The sequence below is a fragment of the Arvicanthis niloticus genome, chromosome 13 (assembly GCF_011762505.2).
Source record: "Arvicanthis niloticus isolate mArvNil1 chromosome 13, mArvNil1.pat.X, whole genome shotgun sequence".
In the NCBI taxonomy this organism is placed as follows: Eukaryota; Metazoa; Chordata; class Mammalia; order Rodentia; family Muridae; genus Arvicanthis; species Arvicanthis niloticus.
The window spans coordinates 13,696,639-13,715,954 of NC_047670.1; the positions used below are offsets into that span (position 1 = coordinate 13,696,639).

At 44.7% G+C, this 19,316-nt stretch overlaps 1 protein-coding gene across 3 annotated transcripts in view; it reads left to right on the forward strand.

Annotated features, from left to right (window-relative positions):
- Positions 1 to 19,316, forward strand: part of Matn2 (matrilin 2) — a 142,374-nt gene that overhangs the window by 96,259 nt on the left and 26,799 nt on the right. For all 3 annotated transcript variants that reach the window (XM_034516989.2, XM_034516990.2, XM_076911252.1), the window contains exons 7-8: positions 8,647 to 8,769; positions 12,923 to 13,045. In XM_034516989.2, coding sequence (XP_034372880.1) covers positions 8,647 to 8,769; positions 12,923 to 13,045 — 246 coding nt within the window. The remainder of the gene's footprint in view (positions 1 to 8,646; positions 8,770 to 12,922; positions 13,046 to 19,316) is intronic.

Consider the following 19,316-nt stretch of genomic DNA (forward strand, 5'->3'; position numbering starts at 1 on the left):
ACAAAGATTTTAGTATAAATGACCATGTACCATATGCCTTGACTGAGCAGAAAGGTACATAAAAAACTCAAGACTTCTGTTAAAAGTTGGTGGGAACACAAGTCCTACCACACAGAGAAGCAGCTCAGTCACAACACCAGGACACATGTGACCCAGGCCCGTGGTGTGATGGAGATAAGCTGGACTAGGGGAGGTGGGAGCATGGCCCCATGGTCAGAGGAATGGAGGAAAGCACGTCTGTCTGATCTCAAAACTTCCTCACGAGAGGAGTCCCGATCACATCCCCGCCCTAGTTCCAGAACAGCTTCAGCCTCCACGCTGCCTCTCAGCACAGTCCCTCTTACTAAATCCTATTCCAAACCTGAGAGTGGAGACAAGGTCTGAGCTTCGCGGTCACATCTGGAAGTAGAAGCTGCCTGGGAGAGGTTTGGCTGGGAGTGAGCGAAGGGCTCTTCCAGCTGGGAGGTCTCACCAGCTAGGCTTAGAGCCAGCAGCTCAGCGATCTTCGGGCCATGTTAAAGCCAAACCTTGAAGCCGGCCAGCCCAATTCGTGGACCGAGAGGAATGCTGGGAAAGCTGTGGGGTCCAGGCCAACAGCACTAGGGTGAACTGCCCCCTAGGAAGGCCACCTTCCCACCCTCCCTGGAGGTAGGCCGGAGCCAGAATGAAAAGCGTGGCAAGAGAAGAGATGCTGCAAGTATTTAGAAAACGGTGCAGGCCGTAAAGAAAAAGCCGGCTCATACAGATACTATGTTGGGGTGTCCCTGTCTCCAGCATGACAAGAAACAGCTGAGAAACAGCCAGTGGCAAAGATTGTGACAAAAGGGACAAATAAAACAGCAACCAGGCAGCCACCTTGTTAGTAGCTTTGAGGTGTCACAGTCCCAGCTACCTGGTCACTGCTCTCATGCTGGGAAAAAAAAATTCCATTTCTCACACACTTCCAAAAAATTAGTAAAATTTTTTTAAAAATCAATTTTTTACATTTCAATCTCTGTAGATCTATTTTAAAATGTATCTTTCTGGGCTAGCAGTTAAGAGCACTGACTGCTCTTCCAGAGGGCCTGACTTCAATTCCCAGCAACCACATGGTAGTTTGGCTCCCCACCATCTGTAATGGGATCCAACGCTCTCTTCTGGTGTGCCTGAAGACACTGACAGTGTACTCACATACATAAAATAAACAAATCTTTAAAAAAAATTCAGTCTTAAAAAAGATGTATTTTTTTTAAAAAAAAATATTTTTGGGGGGATAACTTATGCACATGTAAGGCTGGAATTTTAGGGGTTTGTAAATTACTGGGTACAGGTGCTATGAACCAACTTGGGTCCTCTGCAAGAGCTGTATGTGTTCTTAACTGCTAAGTTATCTCTCCAAAATATACTTAAAGTAGCTGTGCGTGTACTGTCTATAGATGGTTTACTAGTCAAGGTAATACACCAACCATGACTAATGTGTGATTGGGCCAAAATGTGCTATGTTCCTGAAAATATATATATATATATATATATATATATCTATATATATATATATATATATATCAACCAACAGAGATTAATAGTATCCAAAAAGTATGCCCACTATAAGGTAGTGCATATACCTGTAACCCTAGCACTGGCGAGGCAGAGGAAGAGGCATCCCTGCAAGTCTCGGTCAACCTGGTCTGTAGAGTGAATTTGAAGCTAGCCAGGCCCTGTAGAAAGATCTGATCTCAAAAACAAACACAACAAAACCCCCAAAAACTAAAACAGATGAACACTTTTGTCTTTTAGCTAAGTTCAACTATAAAAACAAAGCTCTCCCCTTTAGAACAAATCAGCTGAACACATCCCAGTGGAAGAGGAAAACACTCAGATAGCACTGGTTTGCAAATACTTTGGCTAGAATTTTTCATTTTTTATTGCTTTAACAATATAGCATCAAATTTGCCACTGTGGGGCTGGAGAGATAGCTCAGCTGTTGGAAGCACTGCCTGTTTTTCCAGAGGTCCCCAGTTTGATTATCAGCACCCACATGTTGGTTCACAACCATCTGTAACTCTAGTTCTAGGGCATCTAATACTCTCTTCTGGACTCCAAGAGCATCAGGCATGCTTGTGGTGCACAGACAAGCAGACACACAAAATAGCCACTAGGTATTACTCTATTAAGAGTAGTAATGATAATCGTTTATTCATTCAACCATATTTGTTGAGTAGCTACTGTGTGCTAGATATAGTTGTAGACACAGGCCTTACCTCTCAGTCCTAACACCTTGGAGCAGGAACTGTGAGACAAGGCAATGCCCATTTCGCAGCGACACACCTCCTCCAACAAGGCCACACCTCCTCCAACAAGGCCACACCTCCTCCAACAAGGCCACACCTCCTCCAACAAGGCCATACCTCCTCCAACAAGGCCACACCTCCTCCAACAAGGCCACACCTCCTCCAACAAGGCCACACCTCCTCCAACAAGGCCACACCTCTAAATCTTTCTAATCCTTCTCAAACAGTTCCACTTCCTAAAGACTAAGCATTCAATTATATGAACCTCTGGGGGCCATTCTTTTTCAAACCTAAGAACATAAAAACACAAGAATTTATGCATATGTATTTGAAAAACCTATTACAAAAAACCTGTTTACCAGATTATACCATGTAATATACAGAACATTTTATAGACATTAAAATGTTTTACACATGCAAATGATATGCTAAAATGCTCCTGATTTAATGCTATATTGTATGATCTTAAAACTACAAAAACACATCCACATGTGTATATTTTTAAAAGAGAGACTGTTGAGATGGGTCACTGATTGCACTAAACCCTGATGATCTGAATTTAAAGCTCTGGAACTCATGTGTGGTACTTTGAAAAAGAATGGTCCCCAGAGGTTCATATATTTGAATACTCAGTCATTAGACAGTGGAATTGTTTGGGAAGGACTGAAGGATTAGGAAGTGTGGCCTTGTAGGAGGGGTTCTCCAAAAATTAAACAAACAAACAAAGGGCTTATTTTTGCTGGACAGTATTGAGGAGGCAGAGACAAGCAGACCTCTGTGAGTTCGAGGTTTGCCTGGTCTACAGAGTAAGCTCCAGAGAAACCCTGTCTCTGAAAAACAAAGGAAAAAAGAAAAGGCAGTGGGAAGCAAATGAATAAACATACAATAACTACCTAAGAAAGAGCTGAACAAGCCAGGGGCGGTGGTGGTGCACGCCTTTAATCCCAGCACAGGAGGCAGAGGCAGTTGGATTTCTGAGTTCAGGGCCAGCCTGGTCTACAGAGTGAGTTCCAGGACAGCCAGGGCTACACAGAGAAACCCTGTCTCGAAAAACCAAAAAAAGAAAAAAAAAAAAAAAAAAGAAAGAAAAATTACAATTAGAAAAAATAAAAAGGAAGAAGAAAGAAAGACCTGAACAAACCACAGCAATAGATGTGCAAACCTCGGGATGCCTCATTCATAGACAAAGAACAGGTAACTCAGGAAAGCCAAGGGTGGGAGGACAAGTCTTCCCCAGGGAAGAGCCCTAGTTGTTCCAATACCAAATGGTCATAGTCAGCCCTGAAGTCATCCACATACTGGCACACTAAATGGACTAACAAGTGTGTGTGTGTGTGTGTGTGTGTGTGTGTGTGTGTGTGTGTACATGTTAAAGAAAAAGAGGCCATGAATTTGAATTTGAAAGGGAGGGAAGAGGAGGTGAGAAGGGTGGGAAGGAGGAAGAAAGGAGGGGGTGATATAATTTTAATTTTTAAAATTAGAATCAAGAAAATCTTAGCAGTCCAGAGGCATCCAGGAGTCATCCATAAATCACATGCACACTGATCTCAGTCAGATGGGGGGGGGTTATTGAATGCACACTCTAAAGACTGATCAATCAGGGCTGTAACTCAGACTTCGGGCCTGAGACTACAACCTGAACATTTCTCAGGGCTGGCTTATAACAGAAAACAAAACAAAAAAAAACACAGTATGTTCATACGCAGGTGCAGGAAGTGCTGCCCAGTGGTCAGCTCTGATCCAAGCCATTTTAGATAGAACAGTTCACATTGGCCTTTAATTTGATAGGTCCTACATAAAGCTTTGTGGAATTTGTAAGATTAATATACCTTATACAGAACATAACAGGGTATGTGATCAGCATGACCCTGCTCTGAGTCAAGTCATTTTTCTGTGTCAATGACTGGCGGGCATATTACAGCAACAATATGAAGTAGCTGGCAGGCATGGAACACAATGGCTACAGCTTTGCTGGAGTGGGAAGGGGGCAGGTCTCAACACCATGGTCTACATAGTGAGTTCTACGACAGCCAGAACTACATAGTGAGACCTGTCTCAAAAAATAAAAATAAAAAATAAAAGAAAGAAAAGAAGAAAGAGAGGAGGGGAGGAAGGAAAGGAGACAGAAAGGAAACAAAGAAGGAAATAAACAAATTTCTTATCAGACTAGCTAGGAGAAAAAGGAGAGAGCAGATAGAAATTCCCAATATTAGAAATGTGAATACTGTTGAGGTCCAGGAGTTGCCTTACAAAGCACAAAAACATCGATCTCAGTCAGACAGGGATAGTTTATTGAGCTCTTGCCCCAGGACTGGCTAATCAGGGCCACAGACCAGACTCAGGAGTTGATGTGACCTCCAGTCAAAATCCTACATAGCTTTCAAGCCTGAAATCTACAAACATCACTGTCAAGTTATTTCACTAATCACAATTTTGGCATGGGAGATTTTCTTAGGAACATGTCTGTGTTGTACATTTATCTTGTTCCCATTGGTTGGGGTATTCAACTGTGGCAGGGGACTTGTTTGGCCTGACATTCATGTCTTAACTTGCAAACCAGAATGTCAAATACCCAGGTACATGGCTCTGTCTGTCAAGTAGAATGTCAGTTATCAAATCTTGGGAACTTAAAACTGAAAACTTGACCCCTATTCAGAATGGAAGTCTTATTCCAAATGACTTCTTATATTGGCGCAGGTGTCTCTCTTATGTTGGGATCTGTCCCAGGGGCAACTTATCATACACAGGTGCAGGAAGTGCTGCCCAGGCAGTTTGGGTCCAAGCTTCTAACTATACAAAGCAATTCTAACTGACCTCTATTGTGATTGGTTTCCAAGAACATCAAAACACAGGACATAACAGAATATGTCATCAACTCGGACATGACAAAGTTTCCTACTAACATTAGTAAGAGCTTAAAATGGCTGGCTAGACAGGCAGCAGTTACCCAGGCCTCTGCAGATATCACTATTGATCCATTGAAAGGAAAAATAGCACCCAAATATATGAAATAAGTTATGTGATATAGACAAATCCCTTAAAGGACACAAACTACTACAGTTTTCTCAAGAAGAAATAGGTAATCTGAATAGGTAACCATGTGTCTCTTAAACTTCATGTCTCTTAAATTGTCTCGTAACTTTTAATTTATGCCTTAAACCTTCACACAAGGAAAATTTTAGATCTAGTTGACTAAACTACTGAAATCTGTCTTTAGTTAAGCAATAACTAATGCTAATTTTCTACAAGTGATCCCTCAAAATTAATGATAAGTAAACATATTTCAGCTCCTTCTCAAGCCAGCATTACTCTGATGCTCAATCCAGAATAAGCTATAAGAAAAATGTACACACAAATATTTCTCATGAAATATATGCAAAAGTTCTTTAGCTATTTGCAACAAATTAATAATATACAAAAAAGAGCAATGTGTTACAGGATATTTGATCACACTGTGAACCCCAAGATTGTGTTGTTTACTGGAAAGACCTGTTTCTAGTTGTTACTAGTAATATTTAAAGCGGCTTTAGATCTGGCTTGTAGTTACAGAGCCACTACGTTCCCGACTAGGCTAGGCCTGAGGCCTCAAGCTGCCTTGTGTTCTGTCCACTGCTCGTCTCAGGCCACCGGCTCAGGCAGCCAGAGACACTGGCCCTGCCATCCACAAGATACCAGTATGGGGGATGGCTCTGCCTATCTACCATGCTGTTTACACAAGGTTGGGCTGAGCCTAGTCCATCCTGCCATCCACGAGGTACCCAGTAGAAATGAGACTCTAATGCTTACAGATTATCCAAAGGCTTTATATGTTTGGTAATGCTCAAATTAACAAGATGCCCACACAATTGGGAGTGTTAACCAATTAACTAATCTAGATATAAGTTGTTACCTGTCGTGGCCCAAGCTGCTCCACGTTGGGTGCCAAAAATGTCGGGAACCTTACTGCCCCACGTTTGGGGGCCAAAATGTCGCAGACCGCTCTATTGATGTTGGAACCCGCACTGCTAGAAGCCTTGGGGGCTAAGTTGTTAGAGCCCGCACTGCCCCAAGCTGCTCCAGTCCGAGGGTCGGGGTTCAGTAAGAGAGAGAGTAAGGACGGACGCAAGGAATGGAGACCAGACAGAGTGTGATTCAATCCCATTTATTCTTCAGTCTCTTTTCCTAGTCCAAGTCCCAAGTCTTGAGTTCCTAGTCTCTAGTGCCTCCAAGTGTCTCAAGTGCCTACTCTCTAATTCCAAGTTCTTCCTCCAAGTGCCAAGTGCCTAATACCTAATAATAGTTGCCTGTCTCAAGTGCCTACTACCTAATGCCTAATAACTGACTAACTTCTTCTGTCTGCCTCTCGCCTTTTATATGTCTCACTATCAATATTGGAACTCACACCTGAACTCCTCTCAGATGTCCTGATGCTGCCCTGTGTCATGGAGATCCTAGTTTGGGATCTGTAAAACCGGCCCCTTCATGTATGCCAGCAGTTCATGAACAGGGTAGATGTTGGGATGGACCAACTCGAAGCCCTGGAGCTGGGCCTGAGAAGTATCTGGGCTGCTCAGCCAGTCGGATCTCCCATACCCACACCACCAGGGTGAGCTCTCCTGCCCTGCCCTGGCTGACCTATCCGATGCCACAGCCAGCAAGAGGCAGGGTCATCTCCCTCACTCTCACACCCTAGTTCACTGGCAACCCCGCAACCTGGTCAGCTTTACTTTGTTGCCCAGGTGATGTACAGGGCCTACTTTCCAGAGTGGTGTAGCCGGTGAGGGACAGGGACACTCTCCCTCTCTCATGGCCTCCAGGCCAGCTCTTGCACTTGCCATATGTGGCATGGGGACAGGGAGACAGGATGGGCTCTCTCTCGGACTGACTCACCCACAACCCCCACATCCAGGACAGCTCTACTATGCTGCCCAGGTAAGGTGGAGGAGCTACTCTCCGGAATGCTGCAGTAGGAGAGGGGCAGGGCCAGCTCTCTGACCTGGGGGCCAGGTCTCTTGCCTGCCTTAGGTGGCACAGAGTTTGACATGGGGTACCTTCCATGATCATTTTCCACCGTATACATCAGGTCAAGATCTGCACCCAGAACTTGCCAGTTTGGCTAATCTTGAAGGATGCATGCTCTGGGGATCACATATCTTGCCTCTGGAGTGCTGGGATTACAGATGGGCATTTACATTGGTACTGGAGTTCTGAACTCTGGTCCTAATATCCAGCAGCAGGTACTTTATGCACTGAGTCATATCCCCAAGTCTATATAACATTTACCTTTTTTTTTTCTGTGCTATGTAACTTGTGCAGTGTTGGGGGCCGACTTTTAGCAGAAAGCGACTATCAGCTTTGCAGCCATCTTGAGCCATATACCCTGACATGAGACTTGGATTACAATAGCCTGCAACAGCTGAGCACACTCTGATAATCTTGATTTAGATACCTTGGGTGTGTGAGATTAAAGGTGTGTGAGATTAAAGGCGTGTAACTTAAGTGTGACTTAGAAGTGTAGAGATCAGATTTAGAGACAAGACCTAAGGGCATGATTAAAGGTGTGACCAAAAGGCATGGCTTAGAAGTGAGACAGATAAAGGCAAGAGGTAAACAGAAAAGAGATGAGAGAATCAGACTGTAGAGAGAGAATCAGACACTTAGAGGAAATATACTCTTTAGGGAGACTCTTTCAAGAGTACAGCTAGACTTGGGACTTGGACCAGGAAGAGAGACTGAAGAATAAACGGGATTGACTCACACTATGTCTGGTCTCCATTCTTCGAGTCCATCCTCACTCTCTCTCTTGCTGAACCCCAACCCACAGACCGGAGCGGCAGCTTGGGCCGGGAAACAGTGGCCGCCACCAAACTCAGGGCAGCCCGGGCCTCAACATTTTTGGCTGCCCGAACGTGAGGCTAGTGCGGGCCTCAACAGTGCAGGCTGTGTAACTTCTTTACCACTGAGATATTTCCCCAGACCAACACACTTTGCGTGTGTGTGTGTTTTGAGACCAAATGTCAATATATAGTCTTGGCTGGTCTTGAACTCAGAACTCAGAGATCTGCCTGCCTTTGCCACCCAAGGGCTGGGAATAAAGGTGTGCACCACACCCATGCCACAGTGTAGATTGAAATCCAGTCGCTTTTATGAGAACCAACTCAAGGAAAGTACATGTTTACAAATTCCTCTGCCATATATAAATACTTTGTAAAATCAAATGTCAAAAAGATCTTTGAGACGAGGACATAATATCTAGACATGGAAACGGCTTTTGGGAGAGGCTCAAAATTGTAAGTTCTGTATTTTATGCCCTTGGGGGAAATGGAGACTGAGACCCTTGGTTTCCGTGGCTAGCTGCATTGACTTACTCATGATTCCCAGGGCTTTGCTTGATTTCCAGAGATTGACTACTGTGCCTCCTCGGATCACGGATGTCAGCATGAGTGCGTCAATGCCCAGACGTCCGCTTTCTGCCGATGCCTGAAAGGCTTCATGCTAAACCCAGACAGGAAAACCTGCCGAAGTAAGTGACCCTAGCCCATTCCTCCAAATGCTCCTCTTGGTTTCCCTTCTTGGCAGACCTTTAGCATCCTGTCCTTGTAGTGGATGTTTGTGTTTATTACATTATTCTGCCCTTATTTTCCTTTAGCCTCAGGAGAACCTTTTGTGGGACACTTTTCTAGAGACTGAATAGACTGAATCTGGTCACTTAGCAACTCAGTCCATACTGACGCTGCTCCTTGAAATGACGATGCACACCCCTGTTCCATGCCCCTACGAAGGGTTCATGGAACCTAAAGGAGAAAAAAGGCTGGGCTTAGAGATGTGACATCAAATGATCTGGCTTCTTCAAGTCTTACAAGATGGGACACTTGATGACAGTGGAATGTGGGGACATCAAGGTTCTGTTCTCTTTGATAGGAAGGAAGGAGGAGGGTAGTACACTCAGCCACTGCAGCAGCTCTCAAAGGCAACCAAGCACCAGCAGGATGGTGGTGAGAAAGTCCATGTGACTCAGATGCCTGTCACCTGAGTCACACTGAGGGGTAGCCAGCAACTGGAGCATCTACTCCAAACCAGACCTCTAGGCTATATCCCTAGTGTCTGCACACACACACACACACACAAACATACACACATACATACATACACACACATAAACACACACATACACACACATACATACATACATACACACACATAAACACACACACATACACACACACACACCAGACTGTTCCGAAGGACACCAGAGTGGAAGTCCTACCAGGAAGCTGTGCTTGCCTTTTTACATCACAGAATCCTCAGTGGCTCAGAGTGCTTGGCTCATGTGGGTTGAGTGCAGACTTGTAGAGTAGATTATGTATGAAGGAATGAGCAATGGAGCTACTCTGAGGTACTTCATCTAGAGAAAGTACACTATAAATGTGTCCCATCCAACAAGGCATTAAACAGGGGTCCAGGGAGGTCACCTGAAAAAGAGAGTGGGGAAACAGGCAGACGCAAAGAATGACGGCTTGTCTATAGGCTGATCAAACTGTAATTTTTACTTTTTTCACACAGGGGTTATAAACACAAAAAGGCAGGATGTGGGGAAGGAGATGACGCAGGAGAATAGGTGTTCAGGGGGAGTACAGATATCTTCCAGAACAGGGTATTGGCTGGGTGAAGGTTCAGGGGACAGGTCACTATGATTCCACCTATGATTCACTTGTCCTTATCTAAGTTAGTACTATCCACCAAGGCTATCCAAGGTCTATGACTATCCACAAGACCTATGACTACTTGTTCTTATCCAGTCTGGTAAATTTCCACCAAAGCTGCCTGTTTACAATATCTTATAGCTATCTGTTTCAGTGTTTTTCCACAGAGACCCAAGACTTTATGTTAGCAGGCTGACTTAGGCCTATTGCTGATTTTAGGCCTTCAGTGTATAAGCAAGGCTGCCCTTGACATAAATGGAATTTCCTGATCGTTGTTTGTGATTTCTCTGGAACTTCTGATTAGTGGTGCATTTATTTCCTTTTTCCCTCCCTTCTTCCTTTCCTCTCTCCTTCCCTTCCCTTCCTCCCTCTCTCTCTCCCTCTCTTGCTGTTATTTGTTGTTTGGCATGTTTTAAGGCAGACTCTAGCTATGTTGTACAGGCTGGTCTCAACATTGCACCTATATTCCTTTAACCTCTGAAAGCTGGGTTCTCAGGTGTACACTATCATGCCTGCTGGGATGTCTCCCTGTGTACTGTGCCTGCTACTTCTTCCTAGCCATCATGTGTTGTGTGACAAGACTGTACCATGCACATCTTCCGAAAAGCATTATGGGTCATAGGTAGAACTGAATCTAGACAAATCCTAGTCTGCTTATGGCACAGACTAAGTTCCACACTCTTTCTAATGAATATTAAACTTAGTGTGGTTATAGAGCCCATATTTTGAAACTGGGCCTCCTTTATAAAAGATAATTCCTACTGCCAAGCCTGGATACAAACCCTTGAAATAGTCAAGTATTAAATGAGAGCTTGAATGAAGAGATTCAAACTGTGAAGACAATAAGGTGGAGTATTTCCATTAGAGCACACACATGTAACACTATGTTGGGAGGCTTGGCTTCATGGCCTAGCTGCTCTCTTCTGGTCTGCTGACACCGTTTCCTAGGGATAAATGTGTGAGGAGCTGACTACACCATAGGAAATCAGTTGCCAGTGGACTCATATTAGTGGATGAGAGCTCTTAAGGAGATAATTAGATCTGGTTCAGCACAGACAGGCATTATGATAGCATGCTTCCTGTGCTACTAATGGTGTAGAAAAAGGAAACAAATCAGGCATGTAGCCATTGATGGACACTTTGCTTGAGACTCTGCATCTCTTGCCAGTCCTCTAGATTCCCTTGGCTTATACCCCTCCCTCTACTCCCTGCTGGAGGCTCCTGAAGAGGAGAAGCCTCTCAGGCAGCCATTGCACAGATCATCAAAGGAGATGTGCTGAGAGAACAGGGTGGAAGAGCTGCTGTAAGACCCCAAATGGGCCCTTTGCTAGGCTGTGGCCCCTGCCAGAGTCCCTAACACTCATCCACATATGTTTGATAGTGACAGCTCCATTTTCTTTGCAGCCATGAGCCCGCTTTTATATGGGGGGGGGGGGGAAGGAAAACAGAGTTTCCCTAAGAGCTAGCTAGTGACTCTGTTGGCCCATCTCCAAATCTTCCTCCTCTTTCCCCTCCCCCCTCCTCCTCTTCCTTTCCTTCCTTCCCCTCCCCTCCTCCTCCTCTTCCCCCTCTTCCTCTTCCTCCTCTTCCTCCTCTTCCTCCTCTTCCTCCTCTTCCTCCTCTTCCTCCTCTTCCTCCTCTTCCCCCTCTTCTTCCTCCTCTTCCTCTTCTTCCTCCTCTTCCTCCTCTTCCTCCTCCTCATTACATTTTCTGTTGTCTTTGCTGTGAGCCCAGGCCTGGACCTCTAAGATCTACCTGTCAGGGCTACCCTTCATGCTTGCATTCAGTCCTGGATTGTGACAGGCCACCGGGAGTGGAAGGAGTGCTTATGGCCCCTCTAGAGCATCCCATGGCAGAGGGAAACAAAGGAATTGTCTTAAAATCTGGGGTTTATATTTAGGAGCCTAGGATCTGGAGAATGTATAGAGCCTTAGAACACTGGACCACTTACATGGAACAGTGGGCTGGTGGTGACTTTCAAATCTAATTTTAAAAAATCCATTTCAAAAGAATTCAGTATCATCTCATTAAACTGGGGAACAGAGGAAAGACTGTTGGCCAGGCCTCCACCTTCTTCCTCATCTCCTGCTGGAGAGTGCTGTTGTCAGTTCCAGACATCCATCATGACGGTGATGATTCAAAGCCTGGAATGTCATCAGGATCTGAGGCCGAGCAATCGCAGTGTGACCTGGATGTGGCTGTGAGGTCCTGGATTCTGGTACTCAGGTTGGGCCTCATCATAGCTGGGATAATGTCCTGAAAAGCCAGTGTGAATTTCCCATGGTCTGAGCTATGAGTCTTGAGGTCACAGGCTACTTTTACTTCTCTGGACCTGGGTTTCCTTAGTGAGGAGTTTAGACTCTCTGCTTCAACATTTTTAACCTTTGTGGGTTTTCTGGAATTTCTTTCCCATGTCACCTGTCATCATGACTTGACGTGTGGGGCTGCTCATCATTCCTGTCTTTAGTCTGACCTTCTTGATCCAACTTGAACTCTTCACGAATTGATACACATAAAGGACACTATGTGACAATTCTGGCATGTGACTTTGGCATGTGACTTTGGCATTCTGGACCCTACTAAATGAAGTTACATCCAGTCCTCACCCTTATACTACTCCTCAGTTTATGGTTTAACCAGCAGGGCAGTGCACAGAAGGCATCAATAACCTCACCTCAGTTCTTGGCACTCAGTTACATTTTTGGTGTCTAACTGTCCTGATTCCTTTTTGCTGTGTCTTTGGAGTGCAAATCCTTGAAGCCTGGGCCTCAGCAGTGTTCACATTTACATCGATCGGTACATCTAGTTTAAGGCATGGCCCTTGGCTGGTAACTGACTGACTGAATGATAGTTCCCAGCCTCAGCAAGTGGTATCCAGCAGCTCTTTCTTTCCATGAGGTCTATGAGAACCCTGGAGCCCACCCTAATAGCCTCACACGGTCTAAACAGGGGGTCTTCACTTTCTTTCCTTAGGGATCAACTACTGTGCACTGAACAAACCAGGCTGTGAGCATGAGTGTGTGAACACAGAGGAGGGTCACTACTGCCGCTGCCGTCAGGGCTACACTCTGGACCCCAATGGCAAGACCTGCAGCCGTGAGTGTGCCCCAGGGGTGTGGGTGCTGATGGAGTGACGTCCATTCACAGTCCCTTGGGCACATTAGCATCCATGCCCTTCCAGAGCTTCTGGGTTTCCTGCAGTTTACAAACAATCAAGTGTCTTCAAAGGTTGAGTTGTAATGATTAAGAGAATTCATATGGTGGTTAGAGAGATGGATCCGTGGTTAAGAGCTCTTGTAGAAGACACAGATTCTGTTCCCAGCGTCCACCTAGTGGCTCATAACTGTGACATCAGTTACAGGGGATTCAACACCTTGTTCTGATGTATGACCAGGCATACATATAATACACATACATACATACATACATACATACATACATACATACAGGCAAAGTTCTGATACACATAAAATACATAAATCTAAAAGAAATCTGAAGAGAGTTAGTGAATGCTAAGTACAGCGGTACACACTTAACAGTCTCAGCACTCAGGAGGCTGAGGCAGAAGATGGTGAGTTCAAGACTGGCATGGGCTCTAGAGCAAGATGTAACCTTAAAAAATTGGAAGAGAACAAGATGGGAATGGAGGATGGAAATAAATGTGTAGGGTTTGTGGTAGTTTAAATATGTTTGGCCCATGGTGTGGCACTATTAGGAAGTGTGGCCTTGTTGGAAGAAGTGTGTCACTTTGGACATGGGCTTTGAGACCCTCCTCCTAACTGACTGGAAGCCAGTGTTTTCCTGGCTGCCTTCAGATCAAGATGTAGCTCTCTCAGCTACATCCAGCACCCTGTCTGCCTGGATGCTGTCATGCTTCCTGCCACGATGAAACTGTAAAACCAGCCAAATTAAATGTTGTCCATTATAAAAGTTGCCTTGGTATGGTGTCTCTTCACAACAGTGGAAATCCAAACTAAGGCAGAAATTGTACCAGGGACTGGGATATCGCTATCATAGGACTGACCATGTTTTTGTTTGAAGGAATGTGGATTTGGGGACTTTGGATTTGGAAAGCCATAGAATGCTTTAAGTGGGACTTGATGGGCCATTCTAGTAGGACTATGGAAGACATTGGTATTGGGGTGATTTGAACTCTGGAGATGGTTCTTGTGATGTTTTGGTGAAGAATGTTGCTGCTTTTTGGCTTTATTCAAACAGTCTGCCTGAGGCTAAGGTAAAGGGATTTATATTTATTGCATTGACAAAGGAAGTCTCAAAAAAAGCCCAGTATAGACGTTGTCCTCTGGTTTACTCTCATGAAGAGCATTTTGATCAAGCATAGCCAGCTTAGAAAGAAAAAATACAAAATGTATGGTTCAAAAAGTAAAGGGGTACCTGGAAGTGGAATGAAGCTAAATCCTGTGTTCAAGGATATTAAATGGAATTAAGGAAGTGGTGACCTTCAGGCAAAATCCCACCCAGCTAAATTTACATATTTGCAGTTGTATGAAGGAGGGTTATATCTCATTAGGTGTTATTATGACTGGTTATTGTTTTCATTTGGACATAAGGAGATGTGATTGCATATCAAATTGACAAGAGATAGATTGTGATAGCTATTCTCAGTTTTCAACTTGATTAAAATCTATAATGAAAAGCTTAGGTTTAGGCATGATGGAATACACCTTTAATCCCAGGAGACAGAGACAAGCAGATCTCTGAGTTCAAGGCCAGCCTAGTACAGAACAAGTTCCAGGTAAAGAAAAGCTTGTATAGTGGCACATGCCTTTAATCCCAGCATTCAGAAGACTGAGTCTGAGACTGAGTTCAAGGTCAATCTACAGAACAAGTTTTAGGACAGCCGAGTTTAGGCAATGAGGGAGTTGAAAAACAGAAAGCTGGCAGTACAATAAGTGTGTGTGTGTGGGGGGGGCATGTTCTAGCTCCAGCAAGCAGCAGAAATCAGTAGCTTCAGCCATGTGGCTCTGGCTTTAGAGTCAAGAATAGAAGAGACTACTGGGACAGTTGATGCTGGTTACCTGGAGCTAAGAAATCAGTGGTGATTAAGAAGAGACTAGCACCTAAGAGACTAGCACCTTTCTGAGAGCACAAAGAAGCTATGTTCCAGAGATAGATAGCCAAGGTTGTACCTTGTGTTGCAATTGGACTTGGTAATATTTAAGAATCACCCAGGTGATAAGGTTTTGAAAGCATGAAGGGGTCATGGAGAGCAGCATAGGATTGGCACTGTGAGAGGCCATGGTAGGCCATTGGTGAAGGTGCAGTTTCAGATGGCCCAGAACTGAAGGAGTCACAGAAAGAAAGTTGAACCTTGGCACCATGAAGAGAGCCTATGAGAGGCTATTGGTGAAGTCTAGTTGCAGCAGAAGATCCCAGCATATTGGAGATGCCACTACCATGGGATGACCACCAAGAACAGCAGCATCAGTGGAGTGGTGTCAACCAGAGCCTAGAGTTCTACAGAGGACAGAGTTGGAGAAGTGACCCAAGCCTTTTGGAGGATCCCAGAGGAACTGTGTGGATCCCAGACATTGGAACAAGAATCTGTAAAGTTGAAGTTGCTGTGGAGACCCCAAGTTGTTAGAGATGTCAGAGCCTGCTGAGGAAAGCTGCTAACAGGGAATTGAACCAGCCCAAGAGAAAGAAGTTTGTTGCTGTCAACAAAGATGAAAGGAGTTGGAGATTTGAAGAGCAGTTTGACTTTAGACATGAAGACACAGAGTTTGGAGTTTGTCCAGCTGTTTTTTGGGTTTTTTTGTTTTGTTTTGTTTGTCTTATTTCAGCCCAGTATTTCCTATGATGTTTTAGAATGGTAACATATATCATATGATGTTGGAGGTATGTGATCTGCTTTTTTATTTTGATTTTACAGGAGATTACAGTTAAGTGATTAGATGAATCTCAGAAGAGACTTTGGGCTTCTTACATTGTTGAGACTGTTATAGACTATGGGGACTTTTGAAATTGAACTAAATGTATTTTGTATTAAGCTATGGCTACGTATGGTTCCCATAGACTCATGTGTTGAACAAACCCATGAGGACTAAGGCATGGAATGTGGTGGTTTGAATATGCTTGGCCCAGGGAGTGGCACTATTGGAGGTGTGGCCTTGTTGGAGTAGGTGTGCCAGTGTTGGAGGTGTGTCACTTTGGATGTGGACTTTGAAACTCTCCCTAGATGCCTGGAAGCCAGTCTTCTCCTGGCTGACTTCAGATCAAGATACACATCTCTCAGCTCCTCCAACACCCTGTCATGTTTTCTGCCACAATGAAATTATAAGCCAGCTTCAAAAGTTGCCTTGGTTATAGTGTCTCTTCACAGCAATTGAAATCTAAACTAAGATAGAGGTTGAGGGTGTAGCTAAGCCAGTAAGTAGAGTGGTAACTTTACATGCACAGAGCTATTGGTTAGGTCCTAGCGAGAATAAAGCTGGGGGGGGGGGAGAGAGAGAGAGAGAGAGAGAGAGAGAGAGAGAGAGAGAGAGAGAGAGAGAGAGAGGAGAGAGAAGAGGAGATAGAGAGGACAGGGAGAGAGAGGAGAGGAGAAAGAGATGAGAGAGGAGAGGGAGAGGAAAGTGAGAGAGAGGAGGAGAGAGGATAGGGAGAGAGAGGAGGAGGAGAGAGAGAGGAAAGAGAAAGGGGAGAGAGAAAGAGAGAGAGAGAGAGAGAGAGAGAATGAATATGAATATAGGCTACTTAGAACAGGGCTGCCAGCGACTATTCGTCTTTGCTATCAAAAGCATTTGCTAAGTCAGATAGGCCTGAATTTAAATCTAAGCTCTGTCATAGTCTATATATGTGACTCAGACAGGCTGTTCTCCAAGTTTTGATTGCCTATTTTTAAAAATTAATAGCATTAATTCCCCAGGTAGTTATGGGGCATAATTGAGGCCGTTTCAATCTCTTGGCCTAGTGCTAGGTTTATGATAAACATAATACTAGATAAAAGATAATAGTCCATATCACCAAGCCTGTAAAAGTGACTAACGGCCAGTACCAGGTTGGGACAAGAAGCCAGAACGGGTGGACCTTGGAAAACTTTGGACTCCCCAGGCTGATGTGAGGGGGAAACAGGGCAACATGAGAATTTTGTGAAGCTTATCTTTTATTTCCTTGTATCAGACCCACAACAAGCTTGGTGACATAACCATATGAGAACTTTCAGATCTTACCAGCTGGGTAAGCCCATAATTTTTTTTTAAGGTACAGTCTTCACAGTCCCAAGCCAGCAGAAGCTAAGAGTATGTGGGGGCTGTGATGGTTACCAGGACCATGACACACTGAGAGTGGGGGCTAGTGGCACTGGCCTATATAAGAATCATTCCTGTATGCTTTGCACACAGTACACTGCATCTGCTTGGCTCTGCAGGCAGGAGCCTGAGTGAGAAGCATGCAGCTGTTGAACATTTGGACCCTCGACTGCCAGGAAGGGAAGTTTCACAGCTGAAGTATGAGATACAGGGCCAACCTGGGGAAACCTCGTTCTCCTCTGTCTTCAGAGGGAAGGAGATTTGGCTGTCTAAGTGTGATCCCAGAAGTCAAGGGGGTTTTGAATGAAGAAGTTGATGTAAAGTCAGCACTGTGCTGTACACTTTCTTCTGTCACTGGGTCCTGAGCTGAGGGGGAGCAGAATGAGGTCTTCATTCAACAAGAAGATGCCTGGTTAATGGAGGTGCCAGATCGTGCCTTCTCAGCATGTGTAGGTTTGGCTTGCTGCTGACACTGGTAGTAATCTGCAGCTTCACTGAGTCTACCTTAGGCAGCTAAAAGTTCGGGACTCCCTGACTCTCCCATCATGCCTTGGGGAATCTAGAAGCTCAGATGTGAGCCCAGAAGAGATAGGGGTCTTTATAAGATTTGTCGACATTTAGAAAGTATAAATCAAGCTGTTTCTGCCCAGAAGTCCCCAGGGAAACTCATGGGGTTCTTAGAGAGCCCCAGGCATGACGGCAGCCAGCCCTTCTGAGGTTCTCATTCCATGCAGGCACGGTTGTGAGCACCTTCAACATCTTAGCTCTCGCATGCCTCCCAACAATTCTGCCTGGTAAATGGCAGATCAGGATGTGAGCATGCGCATATGGCTCCTGAGACCTTGAAAGAGTTTACAGTAGGTATGCTGACCAGTGGACTGTTGCAGAAGCACTAGGCTTCAGCCGTGCAGAGTGAAAAGGCTTACTTCCGTGGGCTGTCATGAAGTCTTCAGCGTCTGTCCAGCTGATGGGGGTTACATTTTCTCCATTCAGTAAATCTGGGAGGCAGTGCTTGAGGCTCTCTGTGGGAGCCATCCATCATAGCTGTGTGTCCCTTGGTTTTCTGCTCTCCCTGCCCAAGGACCAGCTGTACAGTGTTTAGATGCCAGAAGAGACCACACAGGTAGCTGAAGCTTTTGTTTATTTTCTGATTCTGGATGTCCTGATTAAGAGAGTTTTGTTTTGTTTTGTTTTGTTTTTTAAAAAACTGACTTTTAAAATTTCAAATAGAAATGAATTACACAATAATTCTCTCTGAGCTCCACTTAGTAATAATAATAGCTGTTCATTAAGTGGTTACCATATGCCAGCCACTGGAGGGCTTTAGATGGATCATCTCCTCTGACTTTGCATTATTACCAGAAAGTAACTGCCAGGTGTTTAGGGGAGATAACACATCAGTAAAGTGGTTGCTTTGCAAGCCAGGGGTCTGAGTTCTACATCCAGAACGTGGGTAAGAGTGGAGGCGTGGCAGCGTGCATTGTGATCTCAGCACAGGGCAGGTGGAAACAGAACAGTGCAGGCTTGGATTTTTTCCAAAACCTATATTAATAAATGTTCTTAAATGCTTCAACCTCCCTTCTAGCCCACCACCCAAAAGCAGGGGAGAAGAAAGGTTGATAGGAAATGGGGTGTGGACCTGTTTAGAAATAGTTCTTTGGGGGTGATTCCAAACACAAATCCATAGCAGCAGCTCGATCCAGAAGAAACCACAAGGCTCTGCCGAATCAATCCTCTGAAGTATCAGGAAGCAGCTGGAATGCCATGAGAAGATCTTTGGCACTTTTCTCTCTGTGAAGATCAGTGAAGACCGGTTACAAGGTGAACCAATGCAAGAGTCTGTTGGTTTCTACTTAGACTCTTTCCAAACATCACAGCGTCCTCTCATGTATCTGCTTCAGCAAAACAGCCTCTCATAAGACAGCTTCCAGAAAAGCATCACATGACACAACTGAATTTCCAAATAAACCAGGAATTTCCTCCTCAGAAAGGCTCCTGTTAGCCAGCCAGTCTAGCCTAATTGTTGGGCTCCAAGCTAGTGAGAGAGCCGGTCTAGAGGAGAAGACTACATTTCCTGAGAATGATGAAGTTGTCCT